Source organism: Excalfactoria chinensis, chromosome 3 (genome assembly GCF_039878825.1).
Source record: "Excalfactoria chinensis isolate bCotChi1 chromosome 3, bCotChi1.hap2, whole genome shotgun sequence".
NCBI classification, from domain to species: Eukaryota; Metazoa; Chordata; class Aves; order Galliformes; family Phasianidae; genus Excalfactoria; species Excalfactoria chinensis.
In genome coordinates, this window is record NC_092827.1 from 24,477,732 (window position 1) to 24,496,332 (window position 18,601).

Consider the following 18,601-nt stretch of genomic DNA (forward strand, 5'->3'; position numbering starts at 1 on the left):
GGTTTAAATATGTGACCTCCAAATATCTTTCCCCTTTTCAACCAAAGTTAGTAAGTCTTTATGAAAATTACCACTTTTCCTTTTGTTTACCAAGAACAGAATGGGTTCTGATATGTTTTAATCCATAACATTTTTCATAAAGTACTCCATTAATTACTGGCTGCTATTCAGTGTAGCCTCACGATCCAGACAAAATATGTTAGAGTAATTCATCATCAGGTTGCTTCTAAAGCATGCAAGTACAGCTACCAGGAAGAGTCAATTACGTGGTCAGTTACATGATACGGAGCACACTATAGTAAACAGACACTCTATGTTTTATCATTAATGCAGTTTTAAGACTCATTAGAATTATCACATATAGAACCTAACTGCTCTACGAGCTCCTTTTCAGCAACTGACTATTCTCTCATCAGATGTACAATGTAAGATATGTTTGGCTAATTTAGGTATCAAAGGAGACAGCACAAATCTCATTAAAATTTCTCATTAGCTGCCCTTAAACACACAAACCTCAGGACTAGGAGTCAAGGCAGTTGGCAAAAATAATCCTCCAGGCACTGGCTATGGAACTCCAGACAAGCTAAATTTCAGTAAATTATCCACTGTTTTCCCCAGAGTAGCTCAGTAGCTACAGATGCTTCAGCAGAAAGACTACTCTACATTAAAGGAAGTAACCAGACTGAACTCACTGTCATAACAGTATCCGTGGAGGCAAGGGTTAGAACTGCACTCATTGACATTGATCTCACAGCGTGGACCTGCAAAACCCTTCACACACTGGCACTGGAATCCAAGGGGAAAAGCATCCAAATTCATTTCTTCTGTGCACACAGCTCCATTCTCACAGGGATTACTGGCCTCACAAGGCCTAAACTCACAGTTTGAACCTGAAAAGAAAAGTAGCAAAGCTGTCAGAATTTAACTAATGAACATATCCCTGCAGCTGCTGCCTATTATGAGTTGTATTTTTGTTAGACTCCTGCTTAACATTAAGTTGGAGGCTCTCAGAGATATGCATATGTATAGTACCATGCAGAAATACTTATTTGCTTTGCTGTTTTAAAAACAAAAAAGGACAGTTTGTTCCTGTTTTGTTTATATAATGACATCATATTTCAAAATCAAAATAGCACTTGAATACCTTGTCCACTAAAATAGCTCAAAAACTGCACTTAATGAATTTTAATTTGTAGCTTCCCGTTACATCTTCCTGATATTACCACAGCTACGATACAATTTGTTAGTAGGTTAACTCCTAATCCCAAATATAAGTGAAGTGCAAGGAACCTTGCATTATTAAATATATTATTAAATCTGTATTAAATGATGTGTTGTTGCTTTTATTTTAATGATGAGTGGCTGCCTCCACAGTACATAAAATATAAAATAGAATTTCACAGTTTTTTTTCTTTCTAATGTTCTAATATGTAATAGATTATGTACATTTCTCTGGGGTAATCAGGGAATTGAGTAATTGTGATCTTGGGTCACAGATGCCCTCATCTAAATCCTTAGTTTGTAATAGATTTTAAAAGATTTAAAGGTCCTTTAAAGTGAATCTTACTTTGTAAGCGCATAAACAAAGCTGATTCATGTTTTCCAGCAACAAAACCTCAAAACACTGAGGGCAGACACAAGAGAGATCAAATGGGATTGTAAAGCTGTTTCTCCTTTCCCTCACCATCGCTGAAGGCAAGTCTGTTCTTTCAGGCTGTTTCAGGCAGACTTTGCTGGATTTCAGGGCTGCAACCAGCTGTACACCAGCCCTCTGAGGACCCGTGGAGCCTGCCTGCCTTTCTGATAGTGCTCTTGGGCTGTTATTCGTGCTGTGACTACCAGAAGTGGTGCAAAGGGTTTGCAGTCCTCCAGGCCCTTTGCCCAGATCCCTTAGGCCCCCACCCCAGCTAGCCAGAGCACCTCCTTCCCCTCCTTCTTCAGTAACATTGATGTATGTTGGGTTGTTTCTTCCATTATTTTTGATCATCCCTCACGCAGCTGCTGTGCTGCATTTTTTGTATGCAGGGCCCAGCTGTATTCTGTGGCAGGCCATTGGAACCAGGCAGCCAGGCAAGCCTCACCTTGCTGCCAGCAGCTGTATGTCTGCAGACAGCAGGCAAGAGAAGCCCTATTTATAAGATGTAAAATAGTAAGTAGAATTTTCAATTTCTTTTCAGACAAGAATTCATGACAAGTAATTGACTGGTGCTACAAGTCACCTGGAGTATTTAGCAGTTTTGTATACTGTATACGATCGCTAACAGAACTGACCATTCATATAGATTATTGGATGTAATTTTGGGGAAATGGAATCAGTTAAGTGGTTAACTTATTTTGGAGCAACAAGTTGAATATTTTGTTACAGTTTCAGAAGAACAAATCTACAACATAGTCGTTGAGATCAAGTGACAGTGCCATTCAGTGTCTTGTTTGAAAGCTTAACATTCCTTAAAAATACAGGATATAGCGAACGGATGAAAAACTCATAAAACTTAAGTATTAAGATGACCATCAGATGGAATGATACTGAAGTTTAACTTAAAAATGTAGTTATATGTACTATGTTATTGGTAAAATGATTTGGGCTCTTCCATAAAAGAGGATGGTAAGACTCACTTCCATGATGTGCTTAGTATAGGTCAGAATCAACTGAACCTATGTATTTTCTTTGTACTTTTCTTTTGTACTTTGCTTGTATTGCCAGAATAGGCAAAATATTGTTGGCCTGTTCCACATTTCCTTCATTCTTTGTGGACTGTTACTTACATAGTAGCCCACTGGCTATCACCAGGTCTTCTTAATAATGAAACACGTGCTCTCCAAAACATCCCAAGGTTTTTACATGAGCTGGATCTTTGCTGTAAAGCAGACTAATTTGAGGGTTGAACACTTAAGGCTTCTGTATGGGAACTGTTAGGTCATGGCCTGAACCACTGACTGAGCACCTGGCGAAAAGGTATAGCCATCCCTGAGTGCACAGATGGAAGCAGTTCACCTGTGTGATTGGAAGGGTGGACCCAGGGTCTGGCCTTCACTGACCTCATTTAAGGGCTGGCAGCAGCAAAGAGAGGGATCTTTGGAGTTCTTGGTGACCCCTGATCCTCGGAAAGGGATAAACAATTCCTTCTTCATTTCTAGACTGTGACCTTTACCTTTTTTGGGTGATCCAAAACTGGTTTAAAGCAGATATATCTGCCAGTGTCTATCTCTGCAGCTTCCAAAAGCAAAATAAACAAGCAGGAATAGAACTGGAATAAAACTAACAAATTATAACAAAATACAATCAACTATCTGACCAATGCAGTGATGCTAATGGAGGAGAAAAAAATGGCACAGGTTGTTCCCTGTCTTCCTGTCACCAGTGGTCTCTCTGATGTATAGGGATCTTGCAGGCCATGATATGAGCTTTGGAATTCCCTGAAATTGCATAACAAAAGCTACCATGTGGCTCACTGAGGTTTGCCCAGAAGTTTTCAACAGCTTGACATGAGTGACAACCTTGCTGATTCCTAAAATGGAGTTTTTACCCCATAAATAAGCCTCACACATAGTTCACAAGTGGAATTGTCAGGTGATCCAGTAATGCAGAATTTGTTTTTCCTCTGAGTTGATGATAAAAAAGATTTGCTTGTCCTATTACATGCCAAGTGTTTTTTGGCAGCAGACACTTTGTCATGACACAGTGCATCAGTTTTTGCCTACCACAGTATCCTTCACCAATGCTGGATACTCACTGCTTTTCAGATGAAAGCAAAAGAGAGTCTTGAAACACAACTCATAAATAATCAGAGAAGAAAAAATGAGGATGTATGCCCTGAATGACACAGGTTTACATTATTTAAAAATATTTGTTCTGTATAAATAAGCTTATGTACAGATGACCTGCTGGAGAGGGCCCCACAGGAGAAGGACTTGGGTGTTCCTGAAAACAACAGATTGGGCATGAAATAGCAGTGTGCCCTTGTGGCCAAGAAGGTCAATGGTATTCTGGGGTGCTTTAAAAAGAGTGTGGCTAGCAGTTGGAGGGACATGATCCTTATCCCCTGCTCTGCCCTGGTCAGGACACATTTAGAATATTGTGTCCAATTCTGGGCTCCCCAGTTCAAAAGGAAACAAGAATCTTCTGGATGGAGTCCAGGAGAGGGCCACAAAGATGATAAGGGGCCTGGACCACCTCCTCTATGAGGAAAAGCTGAGTAACTTGAGTCTGTCAAGCTGGAGTAAAAGAAAACTGAGGGGGGATCTGATTAATGTTTATAAATATCTCAGTGTAAATAAGGGATGAGGCCACGTTCCTCTTGGTGGTGCATGGCAATAGGACAAGGAGTAATGGCTTAAAACTTGAACACAGGATGTTCCACATGAACATGCAGAAGAACTTATTTACAGCAATGGTGACAGTCCACTGGAACAGGTTGCCCAAATAGTGGAGTCTTTTCTATGGAGATATTCAAGAGCCATTTGGACACCTACCTGTGCAACCTATTGTAGGCTACTTGCTTTTGCAGGGAGGTTGGACATGATGATCTCTTGAGGCCCCTTCCATCTCCTGCAATTTTGTGATTCTGTTGTATGAATGCTAATGAATTTTTAAGTTTTTGATCTCAGTATCTTGTGGCCACAAGTTTCTTGAGTTAACAGTGTATTTCATAAAAGTATTACTCTTTATCTTTCCTAAAGATGATTATTTTTAGTCTCAGTATACTCCCAGACCTCTGGCTTCTATAAATGCTTTTTATTTAAAATATTGTTCTCTCCTGATTCAGTAATGTACCAGCTTTCTATTGCTTTCTGTTTCTACTCTTTATGTGAACTATAACAGTATCCTGTAGCTGAGCAACAAAAGAGTAGCTGAACAACTTTTAGCTGGTCTCAGTGGCTCTAAGAAACAGTGATCTTCAAAGAATTATGGATTGAAATATATATATAAATATATATATATGTATATATAAAGTGATTCTTATTCAGAAATTCATAATTTATTTTAAGCTTCAGGTGAGATGCTATCTCAGTTTCTTAGACGGTTTTTGGAAATACTTGAAATGTAACAGGTTCACTGTAAACAAACTGAAAATAAGGAACTAAGGTAACCTAAACTTTCATGTTTTATGTTTTAACACATACTGGCATATTTATGTTTGCAAATCCAGTAACTGGTGACAGGGTTTTATTGTGCTGCTTTCTTTTTCATTTTGTTTTTAATGAAAGTCTGGGTAGATGTCTTCACTCTGACAAAAGGAGCTTGAATCAATCATGGAATCATAAGAGTCAAAGAATCATAGTCTCTCAGAATGGCTTGGTTTGGAAGGCACCTGGAAGATCATCTTGTTCCAGCCCTCCTGCTGTGGGCAGGGTTGCCAACTACTAAATCAGGGACTAGAATAAGTTGCCCGTGGCCCCACTGGACCTGGCCTTGAATGCCTCCAAGAATGGGGCATCCACAACTTCTCTGTGCAGCAAGTTCCAGTGCTTTACTTTTTTCAGACTCCCATTCATAGTAAAACAGTGGAACTCTGTTATTGTACTTCATGTGCCTTGCTAGTTATAGCTTCAGTTGCACTACAGCTGTACTAATTCCATCCCCATATGATTGGATGCCTTCTAGATAGGTAACTCACCATTGCATTTAACTTTTTTGTGCATGGTTTTCTGTTCCCAATTTGTCAGTTTTTCTGTTATGTATGCTTGATTTCCTGTACATTAGAAAGGCTTGTACTTTGACTTATCCTTCAAGATAAATCAGTGGTATCGAGATAAATCTGTTTTCCCTCAGTGAAGTCACAAATGGGATCTGCAAAAGAGATTCCTTAACAGACCAAAGTCAGCTCAGTGATGTCAAGCATCTACCACGAGCATTTCTTAATTCTTTTAGGATTATAAGCTCCATCATCTCACTGCTATTATTGCCCAAGCTGCTTTTGATCTTTACATCTCAATCACAGAATCACAGAATCACAGAATCACAGAATGACCCGGGTTGGAAGGGACCTCAAGGATCATGTAGTTCCAACCCCCCTGCCTAGCACCTCTTGGTAGTCTAGTCACGCTATTCTGCAAGCTGGAGCATACATTTATGCTTCTTCAGATTCTTGTTCCTAGTAAATTCCCAGAAGGGCAGGAATTTCAGTGATGTATGCACCTATTTGACATTACACCAAAATATATCCTTCCCTGACAAAACAGACCTTTTCCCACTCCATACGAAATGAGGAGAAATGTAAATTACTGCCTTTGCTCTAGCAGTAGTGAAGTTACACCGCACAGAGCAAAAATATTTACGTTGTCCTTACAAGTATGAAGAACTGAAAATTAAAATCTAGTCATAAAGTTAATGATCTGGGGTAATATTCCTATTTACCAAATGAGGCCCAAACAGATGATACAATATTAACTGTATGTAGTATTCTAAATTATTTTTTCAGTGCTTTCTTTCAAGCCACTTCACCTTCACTGTAAGTGAAGTTTCAACCTCTTTTTCTCCCACATAGCTTTCCTGCATGTCACAGCTTGAGAAATCTTTCTCTGCTAATGAAATGGAAGAGATTTCATTCCTATACCAACTAGAAGGCTGGAAATAAAATAAAAGATTTTACCCCACCTACTCAGTTCCTTTCTTTGAATAAATTAATCTTTATTTTTATTTTTATTTTTATTTTTATTTTTATTTTTTTTTCTGTAAGTGTTGAAAATCAATAATGTAAAATAAACTTTCCTAATTCAGAGGATCACAAGCATTTATATTATTTTTAAGGCAAGCATGAAGTCATTAATCATTAACTATTCAATACAAGTAGCAAGAATACAAGAAAATTACATTTACTAATTTAAAGTAGAATGTTTTGGAAAAGGACATATTCATGGGATGGTAACAGGCAGTTGTTGTTATATGTTAGTAAAACGAATGGCCTCCTGCAGTAGCTGCTATATCAGCATTTTGTACAAAGCTGTAAATGTACATGTAGGATAGCTTGGTTAAATCAAGCAACAGACAAACTAGAGAATCAACATTTGTTTACTAAAGTAAATTTATCAGAATAGAGATTCACATCTACTGCATTTTCTCTCTCTCTCTCTCTTTTTTTTTTTTTTCTTAATGAAATATTTGTTAAACTATTTTTGAGGAAATACATAATTGTGAATGTGTAGCTGATTAATTACATCTATTTTTACCTTAATACTAGAAAGTTTTTTTGTCTGGTAAGTTTATGGAAGTTTGGGATTATGTCTGGGATTTCTGACAGAAAGGAATGCTATATACTAGGAAACACAGTATAAATTGTCTTCTCCCACTAACATATCATGATTTTTAAATTGGCCATCACAGAATAAAAAAGGTGATGTTAGTTAAACATAGTTAGATGACAGAAAAGAGAAAGTATGCCCAACACAAAATGTTTCAAATATGAAAGAATCAAACACAGAAGTTCATTAATAAATTAATAAGTTCAGCACATCTTTCCAGCCATGCTTATTTCAATTAGACACGTTTAACATTTTTTGCTGGTTTAAGCCTTGGCTATATTTTATTCATTACAAGAGATTTTCTTTACTAGAGAATTAAAAGCCTCTCTGTTAGCAAGAAAAAGAATATGGACTAGCAATTAAGTTACACAGTTGAAGGGCATTTCTGTTTTCAGTGGCACAATATATCAAATGAATATAACTCTATGAACATAATATGTAACAAATAATGAATAATTTATTTGGGAAGCACTTTTATTTTGTTTAATAATGAGAAGCATATTGCATAATCAGAAATGCAATTCTACTAGTTCTTATCTATTTTCTTTTCTACGGCATTTGCTTGTAATATTTTCACAGTAGACACTAAATATCATAAATGAAAACAGAAAATAAATAATTTCTTCCTGAATAATACCTTGATTTGTTAAATCCAGTATTATAACTCAAAAGAAAAATTTATAGAAATGATGTAGTAAATAAATGATCTGTCATAAGTTTTCATTTTCTTATGTAAAACGATTGATATTTGTTTATTATTGTTTTCTTAGCATAAATTTGTACATGAAATGTTTTGATGTGTACTTCAGATTTCTCTTTTAATCAGAAATGGCATCTCTTCAGTGCTGCTATTCTTTTGGGAAAATAATTTAATAAAAAAGCCATTTGCTACAAACATTTTAAGAAATTAAATCTGACAACAGCTTTCAAAGTCAGCATTTTGCAGTAAAAGTAGGAGAGGAATCAATGAAAAAATATATCTGATTGCAAACTGCTGGCATGATTAAGACAACATGGTGAAAATAAACTAACTGTGGCTAGTTCCGGATCAAGAAGAGTGTCACTTGAGAGCCAATTTCCTAAATAATATTAAGTGATCTAGTATTGCCATGCTATGTGGACTCACGAGGACAGGAAGCTTTGAGGACAGATGAAATGGCATCATTGCCAAGTGGTCCATGTGGAGGCATGGACAAGAGGTGATGAACTAGCCAGGTAGCAGTACCTACCCTGGGGCATGAGATGAAGGTCAGAGGAGGTAGATGCACTGTGAAACGATGAAATGTCAATATCCCACTTCTACCAGTAATCCCCATTCCAAATTCATTGGCAACTTGATGGCATTCTCAAGATTGTTCTTTTGAAAGCATTTTAATCTACAGAATATTTCGGTCACATCAGAGAAATCTGTCTTACTGATTTCATCAACTTTCACAAGAGGCCTTTAGAAATGTATCATAGTACAATGGAAGACCTAAGAACTCAAAAAAGCTATCAGTTAAATGCTTAAATGTTGAGGTCTTGGAAAATCTAAATAATAAATATCTCAAGGATAAAGACTAAACCGTCTCTGTAAATGTTCAAAATTGTCATTTTCTATAACTTTGAAAAGTGTACAGCTATCTCTGAGAAGCCTGCAATTATTTTATCAACTAGCTGCTTAGGTTCATCTGCCTTGTGGCATAAGAAAACAATGTAGTATATTTACATAAACAAAACCTAATGTACTCTGGAATATGATAAGAAGAAAAAAAATAACTGCAGAAGCATGCATGTATTGATATTACTCAAAACTAAGCCAAGTATTACTCTAACAATTTATAAATACAGGATCTTTTCTTTCAGTTCAAATTTACAGGAATTCCTTTTTTTTTTTTTTTTTTTTTTTTTTTTTTTTTTTCCCCACGGAATTCAAATTATAATTTTTCTAAAGAACTTTGTGATTCTGTGTATGTGAAGAATCATTTTCAGTGAAATCCATACAAATTGAAAATCAACAGGTTTTTATTATTATTTTTTAAAGGAAGAATGTTTGCAAAGCAATACTTGGCATTTTCAAATAAAAGATATTTCCTTAATTTTATATAATAATGCAGGCCATGCAACAATGATGGAACAAAGAAAGGGATAGACCCACATCACAAACTTAAAATGAAAATCACATGTTTATATTACTGTTCCTACCTGTATAAATTTCTGCAAAACCAGACAAAAAGAAAAGTTGAATGCATTTTTAGGTGTATTTTTTTCAAGTTGAAATATATAACTATTGTACAATGAAGATTAGTCAATATGTATATTTGTGCAATTCAGATTACATTATAAAAATCATGCTTCACTCTTTCTCAAATAATGAAAAATGCTAATAAAGAGAACAGTAGGTCCTATTAAAATATATTCAACTCTTTTGTTGCTGTTTTCTTCTATCTTTCTTTAATATATCAGAGTTCAACTAAAATTACTGACATATGAGGAGAATGTACAGATAGCTGGTATTAAACTCAATTTTTCCTCATGGCTTTGGACCTGTGGATATCATTTTTGCCTGCTGATTCTCACCTTTAGTTCAAACAGCCAGACCCTTCTGTGTTTTAAGATCCTGTTTTTATTTGCTTAAAATTTACCAGATTGGCCAGGTATTATTTACAGCATATACCAGGATTATTATTTTCTTACTCTGATTTGCATGTTGGCAGATATTCCTACATCACAAATAGACCTGCCATGTAGAAAAACAATGCCGCAGTTTTATTTCACCAGCCAAAAAAGAAAAGAAAAGAAAGAAAGAAAGAAACAAACAAACAAAAAACGCAAAATCTGATAATCAACTTCTTCTGATAAAGAGAAATACTCTCATTATTTATAGGACTGCCAGGGAAAAGGTGATTCATATTTTAAACCTTTGAAAAACTGTAATTTGAACATACTTTTTGGAAAGTAGGGGAAAGATACATAGAGATTTTCATTTGCGATGAATATACCTTGTATCATCTACATAACATAAATCTCCTCCCTGTCACAAAGGTACTCATACAACATTCTCACAGCATGACTAATGAGATTCAAACCCCTGATCTGCTGTAGATGACTGGATTTAGAGAGGCAGTATTCCCAGAGTACTCGTGGCTGTAAAAGCTTAGAAAATATTTCTTGTGGATCAAGGTGCGTCCCAAGGTGCAAACTGAAAGTGGAGCTGAAATTACAGCACATACCTCACTGAATTTTTATGGACAGATTTATCATCTAGGGTTTTTAGTGATGATTTTAGGTTCTTGGCGCTTCATCAGAAGGTCACAGGTCTCATACAGGTCTTGTCATATCTGCCAGTCCTTTGTGGGTACCTAACATACCCGGGACTGTCTAAATGATACTACGGTTGGCTAGGTTAAAAGTCTGCTCACTGAACTGCTTAGTTTTTGTGATAGAAATACCTGAATTTAGGCATCCAGATGTCAATTTTTAAAAACAAGAGCAAGCTTGATAGAAATGACAGAAAAATTTCCAAAGAAGTTCCGCAGTTATTTCATATGGAAGCCAACAGCTATTCCAAGCCAACCTTTTTTTTTTTTTTTTTATTGCTTAGGGGCAATACCATAATCATGGATACACTGCTTCTCTATCTACAATAAGCTCCTCCATGACACAAAGTGTCCTTCATAGCTCTCTGCACTGGTTTTAATTTATTCCTAAATAAAATTTTATTTGGCTGCTCCACATCGAGAGAGTGGCAAAACCAGATATCAACTGATGTTCAACAGGGGATATCCTTCTGTGGTCTAACACATATATATGCTACCAGGAGCCACAAGTCTTTGAAAACTGCTTTTTTGTGTGGGTCCTGGCACAGCAAAGACTAAGATTTGGGCTGTGAATGCTGAAAAACTAATTGCTCCATTATATTTACTTTAGTCCTTTGCCTTCATGAGCACTTACATTTCTTACTTATTATCTCTTTTGTAATTAGCTGTTCCCATAATAGAGTGTCCTGTGCTGAAAACTCCATTATTAGTCTTGCTTTTCAACAGACTTAAGCATTTTTTTTTTCTGCTGAGTTGCCTTTCTCACTAGTTTACTTTCTTCTGCAACATGTTTAATGGCTAATTACCATTTTTGCTTTAATCTTAATTGCAACACATTTGGAGACATGTGTCATTAAGACTGCAACAAATAAGTACACATTTCCTCAGAACTGAATTTCAATTTTCCTCCACAATTACATATGTTTGATTTAAAAGGTCATACCTATTAGTAGCATTTAGACCAACTAAATACAGTGCATTTTTTAAATGAGTCATGCAATCGTTTGGATCAGAGGATACTTTTCTCTCATTATTAAAACTATGTTAATAAAGAGCTTATTTCTTTGTTTTTAAGGAAAAGTAAAAGAAAATACTCATGTCTACTACTGAAGAGCTATTACATATCAAATATACAATCTTGACCCAAAAGAGGCATTTTTATTTTCAATTCCTTACTGAGATTTTCTTGCAAATAGCAGTAGACAGGATTAACGCGTGGGTAACAGAAATGATGGTAAAGTAGTAAATCCCAGTGTAGAAAATGGAATTTTGGAATTTTGATGTGCGACTATAAGATCTGTTCTTAGCTTTCAAAACTGAGTCTGAATAATGCAGCCTCATTTAACAGGTCCATGTCTCTCCTGTACTGAGGACTCCACATCTGGAAGCAGTGCTCCAGGTGAGGAGTCACTAGTGCAGAGTAGAAGGGCAGGATCACCTCCTTTGACCTGCTGACCACCCTTCTTTTGATGCAGCCCACAGTACAGTTGGCTTTCTGGGCTGTGAAGGCACACTGTTTCATTTCCAGCTTGCCATCCACCATTACTCCCTAGTCCTATTTGACAGGGCTGAGCTCAATAAGTCTGTGACCCTAGTTGTTCAAAGGACGTTTGAATACACCGCATGGCTCCTATAGAACAAGAAAAGCACCCAGGGCACCAATACATCTAAATATGAAAGAAACAGCTAATGACTAGTATGAAGTACATAGCATCTTACCTTAAAAGTAAATATGTAATACCAGATCAACTCCTCAGTGTAAGAATGAGAGATTTACTGCTTCACTGGCCTATTTTATCAAAAAGCATCAAGTAAAACACTGTTTAGCAGCACAGTGCTTAAGAGTCACTTCTGCTTGGTTATCTATAAATCCCTTTCCTTGACATAGTTGAGCAAGACTCAGCTAAAATCTATAAACAAATGTGACCTTCAGGCTTTAAGATACTTGAAGACTTCAAACTCATGAAAGCAAATAAAACTGTAGAAACCAAAAAGAAGATTCTGATTTTGCTGGCACAGGTGGAAGAGTATAATGGATATGTTTCATTCTTGAAACAAAATAAATAGCTTAAGATAAGAAAGGTACTTTGCTAAACGATAATAGAGACCAGCAAGGGACCATAAGATATGGTGGGTTAGAAAAAAAAAAAAAAAAAAAAAAAAAAAGCTTCCTAGAATAAAATAATTAAGTGTCTTTCTCTATGTCATGGAAAAAGAAGGAGCTTGTTGATTTCATAAAAAAATTATCAACTTGTTCTTAATACTTTTTTGTATAAAATAAATTATTTCAGGTCCCTATTTAACATGCCTCCATATGTACATAAAATATATATTTTATATACAGATAAAGCACAGCCTTGAGTACTACATAATTTACTAATGGCACTATTCTTGAATTGTGTGTGAATTTTTAATGGAGCAGGACAGTATTTCCTTTCAGAGACAATGGAGCTTTTATTCTACCTTCCATGAAACTGCTAGTATCCCTAAACGAGCTATAGCCTCACAATATGTTTCTCACACACTCTCTTCTGCAGCACTTAATATCAGTTCCACAATAACTGTGATTCTATTAAAGAAATGCTTGGATTCTATAATGGAATTAAGTTCTTAAGAGGACTGAGAGGCCTTTTTAACACATAAATTACTGTGAAAGACTATCACTGATAATTTATTGGCCAAAACTGTAGCTAAATATAGTTCTAAGCTGTCTGTCTCCTATTGTTGACCTTAGGTTCTTTGACTTGTCCTGTACCCGGATCCCAGTTCCAGTAATAGGGAAAACTATAGAAAGCTGATCCTATTCCTTTGCTTCTGAACAGCTAAACTTCAGAAGATGCTTTGAAAAAATGTCCCATATAGGTGACTATAAATGTCGTATCTTAGATACAATATAAAATAAGTGGGAGAAGGAACATGTCCAAAATATTCGCAGGTACTAATACATTAGAACCAAGCAGAATCAACTATAACATATACATACTTCTGTTAAATCTCTATATGAAAAGAACATTATATAACAGTAGAAGTGACTGGGTGGTAAATAGCCATCCAATGTTTAAGTGTGAAGTATAATAGTTATTTGTACCATGCATGTCAGTGAAAAAAACAACGAACTGGACATAAAAAAATTGGAGTATCAGACTAATTATCTAATTAGAACATGTTTGCAAGCACACATGGTATTTGTTACAATAACCAGAGTACTTCCACACAACTTGAAAATATAGTTTAACTTCCATTATTTATCTTGGCTTCCTGTGAATCTGTTAAAGACTGTATTCACATCCATCTAATACTAAATAAAATTATGGTAAAAGACTGAGGTAGTGTGCTCATTTGAACCTTGCTTTTTAGTTTTATTTATACCATCATGAACCTTGGTAGTATCACTTTCAGAATTAGATTTGATACAATGCTGGATTAGCCTGTAAAGAACTCAGAAGTCCCAAAAATCCTTTATTTAATTCTTAGAACAAGATTTTAAGTATTCTATACCAAAAGCATTATGATTTCAGAGTATCTCAGGTACCATTTTTGAATCTTTCCAGAGGGGCTTAACCTTACCACTGAGAGCAATAGAAATTGCTAGCTACTTGAAGGATGACTAAGGAAATGCTGACTTTCTGAAATTTTAGTAATTTATTTAAATATCTAAATGAGTACTACAGTCTCCTGAAAATCTGGCTGCTTGTGAAACAAGTTCTTAGGAGACCAATATTTATAACCATGTGCTGGAAATTATTTCTCTTTTTTCAGTGCAGAGGAAATTCTGAAACTGTGCTACTCATTTACTTGTTATCTTACTAGATTTTATTCAGCAGAACATAAATTAAAACCAATAAAAATGATAAACTAGACCTTGACCATTAACTAAAATAATAAGAACATTAGAGCTCCTTTTTTTCTCATGAATGATGAGTTCAGTGCAGCCATCTTCCCCAAAGGGGAAAAACCCTGCTGTCTCGACATAGAAAGAAAATTGTCTTTTAATGATTATTCTGGAATCCTAAGTATGTATAATCATATAGAGCGGCAGGAGGAAAAATGTGTTTATATTTAATATATAAATCAACAAGCATCTTTAATGGAAATTATCACTTAAACTAGATTTGCACAAGAACACTGCACAATTTGTTGTCTCAAATTGTAGTACCAAATGTTTAAAATTAACCACACAACATTTCAATGCTAAAGATCACAATAAAAATTAGATTTTAAATGTATTTTCCTTAAAAGCATCAACAGAAATAACCACGCATAATTTTTAGATTCCAAGATAACTATAAATTGTTTTCTGGGAATGAAAACATAATTTAGAAAATGTTACAAATCAAATTAGAGTGAACAGTTTTTAGAACAAAACTGTTACAGCTGGTCATTGAGCTTATGCCTCTCATTTTGTAAATAATCTTGTTTTGTTAGCAAACTGATTTCATAGTATGCATTTTGATTAATAAATAGACAGTTCAAGTAGATATATAAATAAAGTTTACTTCATATTGCTTGCAGCCTAGGGCACAACTGACTGGTCACTTTAAGAGTCTTGCTTGAGAAAATGAAAGGCTAATAATGCTGTAGGAAGAGTGAAATGAGTTTAGACAATCGACAGAAATGTTTTCTAAAGTTAATTACATTGGCTTTCCCTTCTCCCTTGGTGTTCATTACCTTTAAATGGAGCCATACATTGGCAGAAGTAATTACCCGGTTGGTCAATGCAGGTAGCTCCATTCTTACAGGGAGATGAAGCACACTCATCTATATCTGTTTCACATCGTGCACCTTTGAAAAGATAAAATAGGTGAATGTTTAGTAAGACAATCAGGTTCCAGTTTATAATGCATTTGCACCACAAGAATTTCAAGCAACTTTTGAGAAGGTGATATAAATCAGACAAACAAAGATCCTTCAATACTAATTTCAGCATCCATTTAATTCTTATTGCCATAAATTCATAAGAACTTATTTCTGAGTTGCTGAATGGTAAGAAATCTTCCTGGAATGCAGACTAAATTATCTAGCACAGGTAAGATCTTGGACATAGAAGATCTGCCTTCTGTAAGAGAAGACTGGGTTCAAGACCATCTAAAGAACATGGAAGTGCACAAGTCCATGGGATTAAATAAAATCTGTCCATGGGTTCTGAAGGAACTGGTGGATGAAGTTACCAATCCACTATTCATCATATTTGAAAGGTCGTGTCAGTTTGCCCCTCTACACTGCTCTTGTGAGATACCACCTGGAGGGCTGTGGCCAGTTCCCCCAGTACAAGAAGCACATGGAGCTGCTGGAGTGGGACCAGAGGAGGGCTGGATAGATCAACAGGGGGATGGAGCACCTCCCTAATAGAAATAGGCTGAGACAGCTGGCGTTCTTCAGACTGGAGAAGAGAAGGCTCCAAGGGGACCTTATAATGGCCTTTCAGTACCTGAAGGGGGCCTACAGAAATGCTGGGGAGAGACTTCTTATATAGTGACAGGATAAGGGGAAATGGTTTTAAACTGGAAGAGGGTAGATTTAGATTAGGTATTAAGAAAAAATTCTTTACTGTGAGGGTGGTGAGGCACTGGAACAAATTGCCCAATAAGGTTGTGGACGTCCCCTCTCTGGAAGCTTTCAAGACCAGGCTGGATGGGACTTCAAGCAACCTGCTCTAGTGGGAGGTGTCCTTACCCATAGCAGGGGGCTGATGATCGCTCGATTATCTTAAAGGTCCCTTCCAAACCAAACCATTCTATGATTCAATATGATTATAATTGTGCAGTTTTGTTTAGAAATGAAATAAGGTGTTTCAGTCTGCTAGGACAAAAATGAAGCATTAGATCAGGACAGAAAGGGAGAAATGAGAAGGAAACAAAAGTAAATCAGTAAATTATATCTTAATGCATGCTTTGTAGACTACCTCTTCATAAAAAACATGGTTTACTACTAACAGAACTCACCAGTAAAGCCAGGTAGACAGACACATTCATAGCCACCAACAAGGTCTGCACATGTTGCATTATGAAGACATGGAGAAGAGTAACATTCATTTATATTTGTTTCACAAGTTGTGCCTATAAATATGGTCAAATGGAGAAGTTACTGTATAGTTCATATTTGTATACCAACATTTATTTTAACAGAATATAACTCATTAAAATAAAATGGGCAACTTTTTTATATTTAGAGTATTTATGACAATATGTTGTGAATGTTATTATTAAAGCTATTTATTAATTTTCCAAGAAGATAAAAATCAATATGTGCAGTCATTGAATAGATTCTTAGAGTTGAAATAATAGAATTTTCTTATTATACCTTATAAGCTATTATTAGTTCAGTATGAAAGAAAACAAACTACATTTCATTAAGAATAGACTGCACTGCAATGAAATGAGAAGAAATCTTCTATATATAAGTACAGCAGATGCACTTATACCAAATGAAAAATGAAATCTGACAAAGAGCACTATTTATTCCAGTCTAGACCATAGCTAACACAACCATGTAGCTTCTCACAGGACAGAAATATTAGTGATAGACTTTGTAAGTGAACTGTTTGTTGTTGTTGTTTGTTTGTTTGTTTGTTTTTATCATTTGATGAACAAGTGAAAAATAACAGCAAATTACAAGGTTTGGTAAGTTTGAAAAGTTTTTATTAAAAAAATAAAAAAATAAAATCAAGATTTAGTTTTTTTGCATATCATGAATAGTACCGATATAGTAGGTTACCATGTGACATTTGAATTGCACAGTACTTTGTATTTCAGTGATTAAAAATCTGTGATTTTTTTTTTTTTTAATAAAGCACTAGAAAGAAAATGGATGCACTTTAAATTCCTAATCTGATCTCTAAACAAGGCTTAACTGCATATAGAACTGCATTCATTTATCAGAGTTGATTACATTTCTCATGTGAGTTATACAAATATGCCAAGAACAAAACCTCTTCCAGTTTGTCTGTTTGTTTTTGTCTGATTCTATTCTATAACCTGTCAGCAGTTTACAAAGTTTACAGAAAACAGCATAAACTATTTGCAAAATTTCATTGAAGCTACCTGATTTTAGTAGCCAGCCAGCAGAAAACACCCCTTTTCATACAGTCATAAAAAGAAAGTAGATGACTTTAGATAAGATAGACTCATACAGAATTTGCTTGCTTGGACTATTATAAGTACATAGCTGTCCCAACTGACATACTAAAAAAACTCTGTGTAAAACTCAAATAGATTTATGAAGTTATACTTCTGTGGCTTTTTAATACCTTGATATCCATCCTGACAGATGCAACTGAAGCCGTTCAGATGATCAATGCAAGTGGCTCCACTTTGACAAGGGTCACTAAGACACTCATCCACCTCAATCTCACAGTTATTACCTGAAAACAAGTGAAGGAAACACTTCAGAATATGCAAAGTGTGAGTTGCCAGTTGCACCAGGAACAACAAAATGAAATGAGGCAAGGTACATGGTGCTTTTACCAATGATCCAAAAAAATACCCTCAGTGAATTTATTTATTGATTAAAAGCAAAGGTGAAGTATATATTTAATATACAATGATGATCAAAGACACAATGGCAATTTATAGATTAATTTAGAGATGTACTCAAATATTTGCATCTTATCATATTTTGGAGGAAATACATGTTTGAATTTCACTGAAACATTGTGAAAGTATGGTTTGTTAAACCAAATACCACCTTAGGAATATTGGAAAATGTCTCCACTATAGCCAAATATCTTCATTAACTTTCACTTAATTTAGTATTCCAAAAAGTAGATCTTTCTATGAATTTTTAAGCATGTAGGGGGAAAGCTTTTAGATGCTGATTTGTTGTTTAGAACTGATAAACATAATATTGTTTCTGGCTTGCAAGGTAGAAAAAGCTCAGAAAGTATTTATTTGCATTTTGCATATTATATCCAAATGGATGATAATAGATAAAATGTTCATTATTATTTCTGAATTGTTTTTAATATTTAGGACATAGAAAAATATAATCTTAAAATAGTAATCTTATATTATGTAGATACTGAGTATAAGACTCCAAACAGACATTTGAATAAAACAAGACCT

At 35.3% G+C, this 18,601-nt stretch overlaps 1 protein-coding gene across 1 annotated transcript in view; it reads right to left on the minus strand.

The window, feature by feature from the left end:
- The window catches only part of EYS (eyes shut homolog), a 710,358-nt gene that overhangs the window by 480,664 nt on the left and 211,093 nt on the right, over positions 1-18,601 (minus strand). The window contains exons 16-19 of the mRNA XM_072333503.1: positions 17,788-17,901; positions 16,484-16,597; positions 15,210-15,323; positions 693-890 (exon numbers count right to left, since the gene is read on the minus strand). Coding sequence (XP_072189604.1) covers positions 693-890; positions 15,210-15,323; positions 16,484-16,597; positions 17,788-17,901 — 540 coding nt within the window. The remainder of the gene's footprint in view (positions 1-692; positions 891-15,209; positions 15,324-16,483; positions 16,598-17,787; positions 17,902-18,601) is intronic.